Source organism: Hypanus sabinus, chromosome 15 (genome assembly GCF_030144855.1).
Source record: "Hypanus sabinus isolate sHypSab1 chromosome 15, sHypSab1.hap1, whole genome shotgun sequence".
Classification (NCBI taxonomy): Eukaryota; Metazoa; Chordata; class Chondrichthyes; order Myliobatiformes; family Dasyatidae; genus Hypanus; species Hypanus sabinus.
In genome coordinates, this window is record NC_082720.1 from 85,615,062 (window position 1) to 85,631,107 (window position 16,046).

General features: G+C 39.1%; 1 protein-coding gene across 2 annotated transcripts in view; it reads left to right on the forward strand.

Moving 5' to 3' along the window:
* LOC132405654 (protein transport protein Sec24A-like) overlaps positions 1 to 12,071 on the forward strand; it is a 71,674-nt gene extending 59,603 nt beyond the window's left edge. For both annotated transcript variants that reach the window (XM_059990648.1, XM_059990647.1), the window contains exons 20-23: positions 3 to 107; positions 5,917 to 6,009; positions 6,268 to 6,371; positions 10,712 to 12,071. In XM_059990648.1, the coding sequence (XP_059846631.1) occupies positions 3 to 107; positions 5,917 to 6,009; positions 6,268 to 6,371; positions 10,712 to 10,826 (417 nt within the window). In that variant the 3' untranslated portion in view covers positions 10,827 to 12,071. The remainder of the gene's footprint in view (positions 1 to 2; positions 108 to 5,916; positions 6,010 to 6,267; positions 6,372 to 10,711) is intronic.
* The last annotated feature ends 3,975 nt before the right edge of the window (positions 12,072 to 16,046 follow it).

Below are 16,046 nucleotides of genomic sequence, written 5' to 3' on the forward strand. Positions count from 1 at the left end.
AGGGATCCATTAATGTTAATGATAAAACTATACCTCAGCCACCAATTCTTCAACTGTCTGTAGAGAAACTAAATCGGGATGGCGCCTTCTTAATGGATGCTGGCTCTGTGAGTGACTTGTTATACAAATCCATTTGGGTTGGCTTGTATTTATAATTTCTATTTCTAGTGGCTGATTTTTTAGGTTTTGGTGTACCATTTCTTGGAAAAGTGCAGACTTTATAGAACCTAATTTAGAGGCCGGGCACTATGTGAAAAAATTTTACTGTAAATATACTTCATTGTAGTTTCATTCTGAAAACCAAATCTTTTGTTTGCAGGAGATAAAATAAGGATTTCCTGGATGAATTTTTAACATGACAAATATTTAGTTGAAACGTTAAGTGGATTATAACGTGTGTTTGTATGTATAATAAGCTTATAACTTGGGGATTTCTGGAAATAGCCAAATTTTATTGGTGTAAAAAAAAATTGGCCATTTATGTAGCATTTCCTGAGTTGATGCATAACTTCCCGATGCTGTTCTGGCAAATTAAGGTGTTAATGTTGTATTAATACAGCTTTTTTATTTGAATGAAAGTATTAATAGAATCTCAGATTGCTTTTTTTTCCCTGTTAGTTTCTGATGTTCACCTGATCTAAATTACCCAGCCTGTCAGTAAATATTTAATTCTTTGCTGTTGCATATACTTATTTTTGTTCTCGATCATTTATGCTCTTGCCTGCCTTAAATCCTACTGATTTAAGTCTTAGCATTTTGATTAACAAAGTTCCTGTAGCTCTTTGGAAAGAGTTCAAGATTTAGTAATATTGTAGAAAGGATGCTTCAATTCTAAATGCTCTAGCTTACATGTTTTTCATGCCCTGTGTTCCACATTGCACCCATCAGAAAAGATAATTGATCTGTGATGACCTTGACTTTTTTAAACACATCAATTATTTCACAGTTGTGTTGTTTCAGGGAAATACAAGGTGGTCTGTGTCGCATGATCTAATAATTTAATCTCTTAAATTCTGGTATAATTGTAGTGAACTTCAAGATTCAAAAACTTTATTGTCATTCCAACCATACAATAGACAATAGGTGCAGAAGTAGACCATTCGGCCCCTCGAGTCTGCACCGCCATTCTGAGATCATGGCTGATCATTCACTATCAATACCCAGTCCCTGCCTTGTCCCCATATCCCTTGATTCCCCTATCCATCAGATATCTATCTAGCTCCTTCTTGAAAGCATCCAGAGAATTGGCCTCCACCGTCTTCCGAGGCAGTGCATTCTACACCTCCACAACTCTCTGGGAGAAGAAGCTCTTCCTCAACTCGTTTTAAATAACTGACCTCTTATTCTCAATCCATGCCCTCTGGTACTGGACTCTCCCAACATCTGGAACATATTTCCTGCCTCAATCCTATCAAATCCTTTAATTATCTTAAACGTTTCAATCAGATCCCCTCTCAATCTCCTCAATTCCAGCGTGTACAAGCCCAATCTCTCCAATCTCTCTGCGTAAGACAGCCCTGCCATCCCAGGAATCAACCTAGTGAATCTACGCTGCACTTCCTCAATTGCCAGAATGTCCTTCCTTAAACCTGGAGACCAAAACTGTACACAATATTCCAGGTGTGGTCTCACCAGGGCCCTGTACAAATGCAAAAGGACATCCTTGCTCTTGTACTCAATTCCCCTTGTAACAAAGGCCAACATTCCATTTGCCCTCTTCACTGCCTGTTGCACTTGCTCATTCACCTTCATTGACTGATGAACTAGGACTCCTAGGTCTCTTAGCATTTCTCCCTTACCTAACTCTACACCGTTCAGACAATCCTCTGCCCTCTTGTTCCTGCTTCCAAAGTGGATAACTTCACATTTATTCACATTGAATGACATCTGCCAAGTATCTGCCCACTCACCCAGCCTATCCAAGTCTCCCTGTATTCTCCTAACGTCCTCTTCGCATGTCACACTGCCACCCAGTTTAGTATCGTCAGCAAACTTGCTGATATAATTTTCAATGCCCTCATCTAAATCATTGACATAAATCGTAAAGAGCTGTGGTCCCAATACAGAGCCCTGTGGTACCCCACTAGTCACCTCCAGCCAGTCCGAGAAACACCCATTCACTGCTACCCTTTGCTTTCTATCTGCCAACCAGTTTTCTATCCATGTTGAAACCCTGTCCCCAATGCCATGAGCTCTGATTTTACTCACCAATCTCCTATGTGGCACCTTATCGAATGCCTTCTGAAAATCTAAGTACACAACATCCACTGGCTTACCCTCGTCTAACATCCTTGTTACACCCTCAAAAAACTCCAACAGATTAGTCAAGCATGATTTGCCCTTGGTAAATCCATGCTGGCTCGGCCTAATCCTATTTCTGCCATCAAGATGTGCCACTATTTCGTCCTTAATAATGGACTCAAGCATCTTCCCCACGACTGACGTTAGACTCCGTTTTCTCCTTCCCTCCCTTCTTGAAAAGTGGGATAACATTAGCCACTCTCCAATCTTCAGGAACTGATCCTAAATCTAAGGAACATTGGAAAATGATTACCAATGCATCCGCAATTTCCTGAGCCACCTCTTTTAGAACCCTCGGATGCAGACCATCTGGACCCGGGGATTTATTAGCCTTCAGTCCTACCAGTCTACTCATCACAGTTTCTTTCCTAATGTCAATCTGTCTCAATTCCTCTGATATCTTATGACCCTGGCCCATCCATACATCTGGGAGATTGCTTGTGTCCTCCCTGGTGAAGACAGATCTAAAGTACGCATTAAATTCTGTTGCCATTTCCCTGTTTCCCATAACAATTTCTCCCAATTCATTCTTCAAGGGGCCAACATTGTTCTTAATTATCTTCTTTCTCTTCACATAGCTAAAAAAGCTTTTGCTATCCCCTTTTATATTCCTGGCTAGACTGAGCTCATACCTGATTTTTTCTCTCCGTATTGCTTTTTTAGTTAAGATCTGCTGTTCCTTAAAACTTTCCCAATCATCTGTATTCCCACTCATCTTAGCCCTGTCATACTTCTTTTTCTTTAATGCTATACAATCTCTGACTTCCTTTGTCAACCTCTGTGGCCCCTTCCCCCTCTTTGAATCCTTCCATCTCATTGGAATGAACTGCTTTTGCATCTTTTGTATTATCCCCAAGAATATCTGCCACTGCTGATCCACTGTCTTTCCTGCCAGGGCATCCGCCCATTTAACTTTGGCCAGCTCTTCCCTCATGGCTCCGTAGTCTCCTTTATTTAATTGCAACACTGACACCTCTGATCTGCCCTTATCCCTCTCAAATTGTAGATAAAAACATCATGTTATGATCACTACTTCCTAATGGCTCCTTTACTTCAAGATCACTTATCAATTCCTGTTCATTACACATCACCAAGTCCAAAATAGCCTCGTTCCTGGTTGGCTCAAGCACAAGCTGTTCCAAAAATACATCCCTTAGACACTCCACAAACTCCCTATCCTGGGGTCCAGCACCTACCTGATTCTCCCAGTTCACCTGCATGTTTAAATCTCCCATAACGACTGCATACCTTTAGCACATGCCAATGTTAACTCCCTAATCAACTTGTACCCAATATCCACGCTACTGTTTGGGGGCTTGTACACAACACCCATTAGGGTCTTTTTACCCTTACTGTTCCTCAGCTCAATCCACACAGACTCTACTTCCCCTGTTCCCAAGTCACCTCTTGCTAAGGACTGAATCTCATTCCTCACCAACAGGGCCACCCCACCCCCTCTTCCCATATTTCTGTCTCTACGATAGCACGTATACCCTGGTACACTCAATTCCCAGGCCTGATCCCCTTGCAGCCATGTCTCCGTTATCCCAACAATATCGTAGTTCCCCATTTTCATCTGAGCTTCAAGCTCATCTGTCTTATTTCTGACACTATGCGCATTCAAATATAGAATTCTGAGCCCATTCCTCCTCTCTTTGCTTAAAACACTGTCTACTGTACCTAACCCAGCTCCTTGAACTTCCATCGGGCTAATTGCACCCTGAATTTTGATGACCTTCTCAAGATCACCCAAACCTTCTACACATTTAACCCCATGCTCCTTCTGACCAACCCTCTGGATCTGGATCCCTGCCCCCTGCACATCTAGTTTAAACCCCCCTGAGTAGCACTGGCAAACACTCCTGCAAGAATGTTAGTACCCCTCCGGTTCAGATGTAGACCGTCCCTTCAAAACAGATCCCAATGTCCCTGGAACAAAGACCAATTATCCAAAAATCTGAACCCTTCCTTCCTGCACCATGCTCTCAGCCTCGTATTGATGTGCATAATCATTCTATTCTTCGCCTCACTCGCACGTGGCACAGGTAGCAATCCCGAGATTGTCACCCTGGAGGTCCTGCTTTTCAGCTTCACTCCTAACTCCCTGAACTCTCTAAGCAGGACCCCCTCACTCACCTTACCTACATCGTTGGTCCCTACATGGACCACTACATCTGGGTTCATGCCCTCGTTCTTAAGAATAGCCTGCACCCGATCTGATCTGCACCCGATCATACATCAGCTCTGCAGGGCAGAATGAGACAGCATTTCCCAGGGGCAAGTGCAATCATAATAAACGCAACAATAAGTAGTAAACGCAACAGTAAATAGTAAAACACAACAGCCACATGTCAGTTAAAATCAAGTTATAAGTGTCCAAAGCAGAGTCAGGTAGAGCAGCTGTTTAGCAGTCTGACTGCCTGTGGGAGGAAGCTGTTTCGTAGCCTTGTGGTTTTAGTTTTGATGCGCCTGTAACGTTTGCCTGATGGCAGAAAAACAAACAGTTCGTGGAGAGGGTGTGAGGGGTCTTTAATGATGTATCGTGTCTTTGGGAGGCATTGACTCTGAAAGAGGTCTTGGACAGAAGGTAGGGAGACCCCAATAACCTTCTCTGCTCCTCTAACCACCCTCTGCAAGGCTTTTTTGACGGCAGCACCGCAGCTGGAGTACCAGGTTGTGATGCAACTTGTGGCATACCCATGACAACTCCATTTTTCTTTATATTCTTGTAGTAATCAGTATACATCATTGTAGCCCATTTGACCTTTTATTTTTTTTTCATATTTAGCATCTCATCACTAGAATTGCTTTTGTTCTCACAATTCATTCTTTTGACACATGAGTAAAAATTATTAACCTACTGTGCATTGTCACACTGAAGACCATTGGTCTTTTCCTTTCTCACTTAGCCTGCCCATGCATCTTTTCAGCTTCCCACTACGATGTACATAACTTACTGCGTTTCCTTGCTTAATGCTAGTTTTATATCTGGACATACAACTGCCTTTTAAACACAACTTTAATGTGTGTAGTTTACACAGTAGTAGACAGTTGCCAAGGAGGGACTGCAGTAAAAAATCATTAAACAGGTTCTTGTGATGTTAGTTATTTAATGAGGAGTGATTAAGTAGACGAGAAGTAATTCATGCAAAATGCTGGAGGAATCCAGCAGGTCAGGCAGCATTCACGGAAAGGAATAAACAGTTGACAAATTACGGCAAGTTTAGTTTGTAGGATTTTCACTTACAACTGTGGTTTGAAGTTCTGGCTGAGATTTCAGATAGATTAATTGCCAATCGTGTTGAGGGGTGCACTTACATTAAGCAATATTTTTCAATGTGATTAGTTAAGTATTTTCTCAGATGTGCTATGCAATTTTGTTTGCAGTTTCTTTGGATAAAACGTCTCAACTCAAATCTGGCACTTTGCTGGACAGATAGGATTATTTGTATTTCCTATGTAGTCTTTGTCAAATAGCTTGTATTTTTTTTGAATATATAGCTTGATTTTTGTTAACTTAAAATTGCTCCAAGCTTAATTATTTGATGATTTGATTTTTATTTTTAACATGGCGAGGAAAATGACTTGAAAAGTTATTAATCTCCTTTCTTTCAGGCTTTCTTTCTTTGGGTCGGAAAAAATTGTTGCACGCACTTCATCAGTCAAGTTCTTGGTGCTTCTAATTATGCTTCGATACCACAATACATGGTAGGTCAAGTGCATCAGTTTTTCTCATGCCTCTGGAATTTGCCTTTGATTTTCAGCAGTGGAAATCTAAATAAATAGCTACTCCTTGTTTATGTAGACAGTTAACACTGATTTGTGGCTCTAATTTCCTAAATAAGAGTTTTTGTGAGAATGTCAAAACAACCGATCTTTTTCTGCTGGCTTTTGATTATTTGAGAATTTATGTCATTGACTTTGACATTTTTCCGTACTAATAACGTTCATAATCCATTTAAAAAGACACAGCTTCCTGAACTGGATACAGCTGAATCAGAACGTACCAGAGCCTTCATTTCCTGGTTGCGGGATCAAAGACCATTTTATCCTGCACTTCAAGTGGTTAAGTAAGTGATGTAATTTTCCATACATGTTCATACTGCAGCACAGAAAAAGACTATTTTGCTAACTAGGCTAATGCCAGCACAGGCTTCCCCTGCTATCCAAAGGTAGAGCGTTCCTGTGAAACTGTTCATAAGCCAAAATGGCGTAAAGTGAAGAAGCAATTACCATTAATTTATATGGGAAATTTTTTGAGCATTCCCAGATCCAAAAAAATAACCTACCAAATAGCATATAAAACCTAAAATAACACTAACAAAAGCAGGAATGATATGATAAGTACACAGCCAATATAAAATAGAAATAATGTATGCACAGTGTAGTTTCACTTACCAGAAACAGGAAGATTGAGCCGAAACCAATTTGTAGGAAAAAAATCGGCACGTACACGCATGTGCACACACCTGCCCATGCAAGGTTTCATGGTCATGGTAGTCTTTCTCGGGGTAAACACAAGTTTAAAGCGGGCATCTTTTTTCGTAAGAGCAAAAATCCTCTTTCGGTTAGCGAAAATAGGTACTAATGTAGGTCTTTTGTAAAAGCGAAATGTCGTAAAGTGAACGTTTGAAAACCAGGGGACACCTGTATTGTTTTCCATATTCTTAACACTACAAATAAAGTTTTTCTTGTATTCCCTTTTGAGTTTGTTAGTGGCTTTAATTTACAACCCCCTCGCTCTTGTGTTTCACTCTAGCAGAAATGTTTTCCATGATTAAAGATAGAAAATGCTGAAAGTGTAGAACAGGTGAGAAAATATTTCTGGTCAAAGAAACATTTCAGGTCAGTCAGAACCTTGAATTTAGAAAACTTGTGTGCTTAAACTCCGATGAAGGGGAAGGTTCAGAACAAAGAATGTCTGTAGAATGGAGATCAGAAGAACACATCATACATTAGTCATGACAAGGAGTTGGTGATGTAGGTTTGTTAACAGTAACATGCCTTTCTCAGGGGCATGTAAATAGAGGGAGAATACTAGATATGGGGGGGTGGATCTATAAAGGAGAATGCTGGAAAGGTAGCATCTGTGGGGGAAAAAACATTCATGTAATGTCCCAGGCTGATAATCTTCCTTCTGCCCCCTCTCACCTCACCCCTATCCACTAACAGCAACTGGCTGACACTAGTACAAATAGAATATTGTTCATATGAAATATTTGAGATACATTGTTTATATTCTTCTCAGGATTATTTTTAATTGTCATCTATGTTTGTAAATCAAATTGTAAATTTGCTTTAATTATTTTTAAGATATTTTGCTAATTCAAGGTATTGGAGGCCCTTTAGCCGAAGTTGTAATCTCACAGAATAGCATATGTAATATAATGTGAGATTTGTTTTGATTTAAAATAATTTTTCAATACCATTTCTTTTATCCATTTTCAATAATCCTCTACCACATTTTTGACATCTGTAATGGTGCTTTTCCAAACTATTTTCTGTCAATAACAATAACAATTTCAATAACAAAACAGCATTTCTGGGGGATACGAGAGAGGCAGTAGATATCTGTAGTAAAGAGGAAGATTGGATGTGCATCCGACCATGATTGTATGGGTTTCCACCATGGATTGTCTGGATGGTGATCTGTGTCAGAATTCTGCTGGCTGTTTATCTCATTTCTGAGATGTCTGCACCAGTCACTACAATTATAATAGACTTGAGACTTGTCACCTTCATTTTTTTGTACAGGCTCTGGATTTCTTCTCCCAGTGGGAAAGCTTTGGAGTCCCATTGGGAAGAGGACTTGCGTCTTGAGTTTGAAATTAAATTTGAAGTGTTGGTATTGACTTATTTGGATTTTTTATTGATAACATTCAAGAGAACTGGAAAAATTTCCATGGTGGGGGTGTAGATAGGGTAAATGCATGGTGGCTTTTCCGACTAAGTTTGGGGGAGACTAGCACTAGATGTCATGGGTTAAGGGTGAAAGGTGAAATGTTTAAGGACAACATGAAAGGAAGCTACTTCACTCAGAGGGTGGTGAGAGGGTTGAAGGAGTTGCCAGCAGAAGTGAAGATGATCTGATCTCCAAAAGTCATAAAGTTAAAGATGAAACATTCTTTTCAAGCAAGATTAGTGTATTATTTTTGTTTTGTACAATTTTAGAGTGGAAAAAAGGAAAGGAGCACCATGCAAATGTTTGAGCTCTCAGATTAACTTTTACCAAGGACTCAGAACTTAATTAGCTTGTTAGGGTTATGGCTTGTTCACAATCATCATTAGGAAAGGCCAGGTGATGCAAATTTTAAAGCTTTATGAATACCCTGACTCCTCAAACCTTGTCCCAACAATCAGCAGCCATGGGCTCCACTAAGCAGCTGCCTAGCACTCGAAAATTAAAATAAATGATGCCCACAAAGCAGGAGAAGGCTATAAGAAGATAGCAAAGTGATTTCTCAGTTCGTAATGTAATTAAGAAATGGCAGTTAACAGGGATGGTGGAGGTCAAGCTAAGGTCTGGAAGACCAAGAAAACTTTCTGAGAGAACTGCTCATAGGATTGCTAGAAAGGCAAATCAAAACCCCCATTTGAACGGAAAAGACCTTCAGGAAGATTTAGCAGACTGGAGTGGTGGTGCACTGTTCTACTGTGCAGCAACACCTACACAAATATGACCTTCATGGAAGAGTCATCAGAAGAAAACCTTTCCTGCATCCTCACCACAAAATTCAGCGTCAGAAGTTTGCAAAGGAACATCTAAACAAGCCTGATGCATTTTGGAAACAAGTCCTGTGAACTGATGAAGTTAAAATAGAACTTTTTGTCCGCAGTGAGCAAAGGCATGTTTGGAGAAAAAAGGGTGCAGAACTTCATGAAAAGAACACCTCTCCAACTGTCAAGCATGGGGGTGGATCGATCATGCTTTTTGGGCTTGTGTTGCAGCCAGTGGCACGGGGAACATTTCACTGGTAGAGGGAAGAAGGAATTCAATTAAATACCAGCAAATTCTGGAAGCAAACATCACACCGTCTGTTTAAAAAAAAAGCTGAAGATGAAAAGAAGATGGCTTCTACAACAGGATAATGGTCCTAAACATACCTCAGAATCCACAATGGACTGCCTCAAGAGGTGCAAGCTGAAGGTTTTACCATGGCCCTCACTGTCCCCCAACCTAAACATCATTGAACATCTGTGGATAGACCTCAAAAGAGCAGTGCATGCAAGACAGCCCAAGAATCTCACAGAACTAGAAGCCTTTTGTTAGGAAGAATGGGCGAAAATCCCCCAAACAAGAATTGAAAGACTCTTAGCTGGCTACGGAAAGCGTTTACAAGCTGTGATACTTGCCAAAGGGGGTGTTACTAAGTACTGACCATGCAGGGTGCCCAAACTTTTGCTTCGGGCCCTTTTCGTTTTTTGTTATTTTGAAACTGTAAAAGGTGGAAATAAAAAAAAAGTAATCTTGCTTAAAATATGAAAGAAATGTGTCATCGTTAGCTTTATGCCTTTTGGAAATCAGGTCATCTTTTATTCGCTTAGCCATTCACAGTAACAGAAATTTTGACCGGGGTGCCCAAACTTTTGCCTGCCACTGTATGGTTTGGATACAGATTGATGGGACTAGGCAGAATAATAATTCAGCATGGACTGGTTGAGCCAGAGAGTCTGGTTAATACTTCATTATTATGCCTAAGATGGATATTTGTTAGAAGTGGAGTTTTGAAATATTAGGAAGAATAATTAGTACTATGGAGGAAGCAAGTTTACTTTGGCAGAGAATGCTATGAGGAAAGGAATTTTCTTTGTATTTATATAATTTAACCTACTCACAAGAAGAGAATAAAATAGCTCTGTGCCCTGAAACGTTTGTTTTACATTCCAGCATCTTTTTGTTGTATTTGTTCGCATTTCCCACTTAAAAACAACTGAAAAACCATTATTTATACAACTTACAACAGATTTACATTTTTAAAAGGAAGAATGTTCTGAATAATCTGAGGGTGCATTTCAATTCTAAGCACCATATGCATCCTTTACATTTCTACTGAACTTATATTTGGAATTCATAAAATATCAAAGACAACAAAACTGAATGTTCAAATTCTGATTTTTATGGAGGACTTATTATCAACATACGAAGATAACTTTTCATTTTTATACACAAATATCAAGAAGTGATCATTGTGTTACTACCAGAACAATACCAAGTCAACAACAAACTGTTGGATGAGAAAAGACTCTTATTCTTCTATGGATATTAATGTGTTAGACTTTCTTGGCACTTTTCCCAGTAGTTTAAAAGCAATAAACATTTATTCAGATTGGTGACCAAAATTGAACTTAATTTTCACAAATTTTTACAATTTTCATAACTTGTGTTTGTTTTGCTCTTTCCATGTTGTAGGGACGAGACTCCTGTAAAAACTAGCTTCTTACAGAACATGATTGAAGACAGAACAGAATCAGCATTGTCTTATTATGAATTCCTACTTCATGTGCAGCAACAAGTGAATAAGTGATCCACAGAAGAAATGTGTTTCAGTTGTGTGGAAATGGCTCTTGCTGGCACAAGGAGAACCAGTATTTATTTCTGCTTAATAAAATAATTAAATATTGGGATCCTTGTGTAAATCACATTCTAGCTTTCATTGAGGCAGTCTACATTTTCTGCACAGTGTGGAAACATTTAATAAATGGTATCACAAAATATAAATAGAACTAAGCCATTTTTATGTTAATAGCATTTTGAAGATTTACCTAGTAAAACTTAGCTACATACAGTTGTGAAGACCTAGGTACTGTTCATGATTTGGGTTTCTTCTGTTGGGTGTATGGAACTATTTTTGAATATCACACAGGAGTGATAGCAGGGTTTAAATATTCTATTTGTAAAAGCTGTGGAAACTAGAGGAAGTCATCACGGTGTAGAGTTTGGTGTAAATTTCTGGTAAGTTCAAATCAATCTATGGCTGAATGTCTGTTCCTCCCTCAGATGAGACACAATATTACAGGAGATGCTTGTAAAAAAAAAATAATTCAAATGTGTAACAGTGGATTGTTATCATTTAACTGTATGTGTTCTTCACAACTAGCAGGTTAAAGATCGGGCACATTTGAAGTTGCTGTTTGTAATCATATGTGCTGGTAAAGCAGGTTTTAGACTTTGGGCTTAACATTATAACATTTGCTTCTCCTGTTTTATTACATCTAGTCTTGAAACCATGAGGTATGATTACATTCAGTGTAACCTTATCCTAAATTTGGTATATTTTTCTAGTTTCTCCTGCTTTTTTTACTAGGAAAATACAGATTTATGCGAAAGTGACTTATTTATGTAATTTACAACATATGGTAAAGTGTGATTTATATTAAGGTTGCTGTATTGCTAATATTGCATCTTTTGTGCTTGGAGTATCATGTGTGTCACCTTTTTAAATTTTGTCTTGATACTTAAGTTTGAATGATTCTAATGCTACTAGGCAGAGATTGTAACATTACCTGCCATGTCTGATATTTCTACTTGAATAGAACAAACACTTTTGAAATCATTGGAACGTGTGTATTTTGCAGACAGGATTTTTATTACAGAATTGTTTAAATAGTGAAAAAAATGAATGCTGCAAAACCTCCTGTAACAGTATCTGGGACCACAAATATCAATTTGAAAGTCCATACACTATGAAATGTAATCTGTAAATAGTAAATTGCATTTTGTAAAGTAGTGTATAAAATTGTAACAAATTAAATCTTAATTCTCTAAAGTGTCTAATATTGAGAATTTCATTGTTGATGTGTTCAGCAATTTAGATGTTTCCTGAATGAGTGAAATTGAATGGAGAGGAGAACATAACCTTGCATTCAGCAGTTTGCATTTACTCTTAAAATGGTAATTATTAAACAAAAAGTGCATTTGTAATGGGTTTGAAGGATTTTTGTTGTGGAGGCGAACGTGGGGAGAAATTGCAGTGAAAAGTCACGAGATCCATTCAGTGCACTGCCTAATTTGCTGGTAACTGGAGAGCACCAGGTGACAAAAGTGGTTTAAGAAAATGTAAAAAAATGGTATCGAAATGGCTCACAAGATTGTAACTACATTCAGACATGCCTAATTAATAATTTTCTGACCAGCTGATCTCCAAATAAACACTTGTATCAGATTGGAGTAAAATGCCACCAGGAATCTTTTGTCTTTATGAACACTTTTATATGTTGAGTGGATTGACACAACACTGTAAGCAAATATTTAAGCAAGATGTGTCACAAATTTAATCCTGATAATTGACAGCAGCAAAACCCATTAGGTACATTTTACTGGGAATGTTGGATTACCATAGTTTAGGATTTGAACCGAAATGTAAAACTCCACTTCGTTGTAGCATTTCTGCAACAGAGAATTGTTCAAGTACTAATTATTCTCATAAATGAAGTCATGCCTCAGACCCTAAATTTGCTATTTATTTGACTTGTGAAGCTCTTGTGGAAATTTCATTTGACAGCAATACACTAAGTCCACATTTAATTATGAAAAATAGATCTGAAATTTTGAGTAAACTAAAAGAGACCTAGGATCTATTTGAATAAGAATTGCTCAACAGACTTGGGCAACTCCTGAGAACTGAACGATAGTAAAGTAGTCCATTTCTTTGGGAAGTATCCATGTTTTTGCTGTTAATACTTAACCATGTCCACCCTTGAGATATTTTACTTTAGCATCTAGTTCAATTGATGTGATGGCAATATATTACTACTATATTTTACACATTCGAGAGAAATGGTTAGGTTACAGGATCTTTTGGTGGGGAAATATTACTTTCATCAATTAAAGATATAATTTCTGTTAGCTGTTGATGCATTTTAAAGAACTTTGCATGTTGCAGGTTTTATTGCACCTGATGACAGATTTATCAGTTGTTGCTTTGTGGTAAGTATGTGGACATTACGAAGAAAGGTGGAGGGGCAGATAACATTGAAAAACCAAGGAGTCTGCAGAAAGACTTAGAGTAGGAAAAAATAGGCAAAAAAGTGGCAGACGGAATATAGGGAAGTTAATGGTCGTGTGCTTTGGTAGTAGGAATAACAGAATAGACTATTTTCTAAACTGAGAAAATCCAGAATTCAGAGATGCAAAAGGATTTGGGAGTCCTCGTGCAGGAATCCCTAAAGGTTAACTTGCAGGTTGAGTTGGTAGTAAGGAAAGCAAAGGAAACATTCATTGGAAGCAGACTAGAATATAAAAGCAAGGATGTAATGCTGAGGCTTTATAAGACAATGAAATATTGTGAGCAATTTTGGACCCCTTGGCCAAGAAAGAATGTGCTGGCATTGGAGAGGATCCAGAGGAAGTTCTTGAGTATTCCTCTGGATCCTCTCCAATGCCAGCACATTCTGGGGATGAAAGGGTTAACACATGAGTGTCTGACTACTCTGGGCCTGTCTTCACTGGAGTTTAGAAGAATGAGGACAGATCTCATTGCAACGTATTGAATGTTGAAAGGCTTAGTGTGGATGTGGAGAGGATGTTTCCAATAGTGGGAGAGTCTGGACCAGAGGGCACAGCCTCAAGATATCCCTTTAGAACAGAGATGAGGAGGGAATTCTTTAACCAGAGGGTGGTGAATCTATGGAACTCATTGCCATAGATGGCTATGGAGGCCAAGTCATTGCATATATTTAAAGCGGAGGTTGATTGGTTCTTGTTTAGTATGTTTGTCAAAGGTTGGAAGCTGGAGAATGGGGTTGTTGAGGGATAATCAGCCATGGTAGAGCAGTCTGGATGGGCTGAATGACTGTTCTTGAGTCCTAAAGTCTTACTTTACTATCTCCTGAGCAAAAGATACTATTTCCAACCTTTGTATCCTTTTTCATATTAGGGTAAGCCCCTTATTTTCCATCTATTTATGTCAAGTGCCTTGGAACTTTAGTTACTATGGAGTTGGGTTGTGCCCAGTCAGTGAGTGGAAACACAAGAAGCAGCAGTGATTTCATGTAGGTCTGTGGCTGACGTTTAAAATCAATGAACGGGATTTATTAGAAAGGACAAATAAAAATCAGAGGAGAGCAGAGTGGTCATTGTGTGAGTGGGCCAGTGTTAGTGTGGTTTCGGCATGATCAGGCTTGGAAGTTTCTTCCTCATTTTTTCATTCCTTGTCTGTTGAGGCACAGTTAGTACAGTGAGAATAGCTGCAGAAGTTGTGTTTCTGTGTGGGGTGTGAGACCTCTATTCTCCCAGATAACCGCATCGACATCAGATGACCTTCAGCTCACAGGGAGACTGAAGAAGTGATAGATATGAGCTACAAGTAGTCAACCCAAGGTTGCAGGAGGCAGGTAACTGGGTGACTGATGGGAAATGGGTAGCTAGTACAGCATACCCCTCAATAATAAGTATACCACTTTGGATACCGTTGAGGGGGATGACCTAGCGGGGAGCCAAGGCAACCAGGTTTCTGGTACTGTGGTTCAGAATAGCAGAGAGGAGAAGAGGACTGCAGTAGTGATAGGAGAGTCCATAGAGGAATAGAGATGAGATTTTGACAATACAATAGAGACATCTGGATGGTCTGTTGCCTCCCAGATGCCAGGGTCAGGGATGTCTTGGATTAGGTCCACAGCATTCTAAAGGGGGCGGGTAAACAGCCAGAAGTCTTGGTACATTGTGGCGCCAATGACATAGGTGAAGAGGTCTGAAGAGAGATTTTAGGGAGGTAGATAAAAACTGAAAAACAATCTCTAGAATAGTAATCTCTGCCATGCACCAGTGAGGATAAGAATAGGGTGACTGGGCAGTTTTGCAAGAGTTGCTCTGGAAATGGATCAGCCATGATGAAATGGCAAAGCTGACTGGATGGGCCAAATGGCCTAATTCTGCTGCTTTATCTTGCGGTCTCATACCTCAGTATCAGTTTTCATGTGTTTGCATGTGCATCACAATGTACAAAAGTATGTTAGGCATGTATCAAGTGCACAAGAAGTATTTAAATAATAATGAAATCAATGAGTCACGGCTGAAGTAAGTTTGTAGCTGGAAGCTTAATGTCCAAGGATACTCTATGTATCAAAAGGACAAGCAGGAAGGCAGAGGAGGCAGTCCGTGTTGCTCCATTGTTAATAAATGAAATCAAATCATTCAAAAGAGGTGATGTAGGATCAGAAAATGTTGAATCATTGTGGATAAAGCTAAAGAACTGCACAGGGTAAAAAGACCCCCAAACAGTTGTAAGGATGTGGCTTATAAATTACAACAGGAGGTAGAAAATGTATGCTAAATGGGCAATATTACAATAGTCATGGTGGACTGGGAAAGTCAGGTTGGTGCTGGATACCAAGAGAAGGAATTTCTAAAATGCCTACTTAACAGCTGTTTAGAGCAGCTCATTGTTGAGCTGACTAGGGGATAAACTATTCTGGATTGGGTGTTGTGCAATGAACCAGAATTGATTAGAGAGCTTAAGGTAAAAGAAGCTTTAGGAGAAAGTGATCATAATATAATCAAATTCACCCTGAAATTTGAGGAGAAATTAAAGTTAGATGTATCAGTTTTACAGTGGAGTAAAGGGAATTGCAGAGGCATGAGAGAGGAGTTGGCCAGAATTGAATAGAAAAGAACACTGGAAGGGATAATGACAGTGCAACAATGGCTGGAATTTCTGAAAGCAATTTGGAAAGCACAGATTATATATATCCCAAAGAGGAAGAGCAATTGTAAAGGAAAGATGACACAACAGTGGCTAACAAGAGAA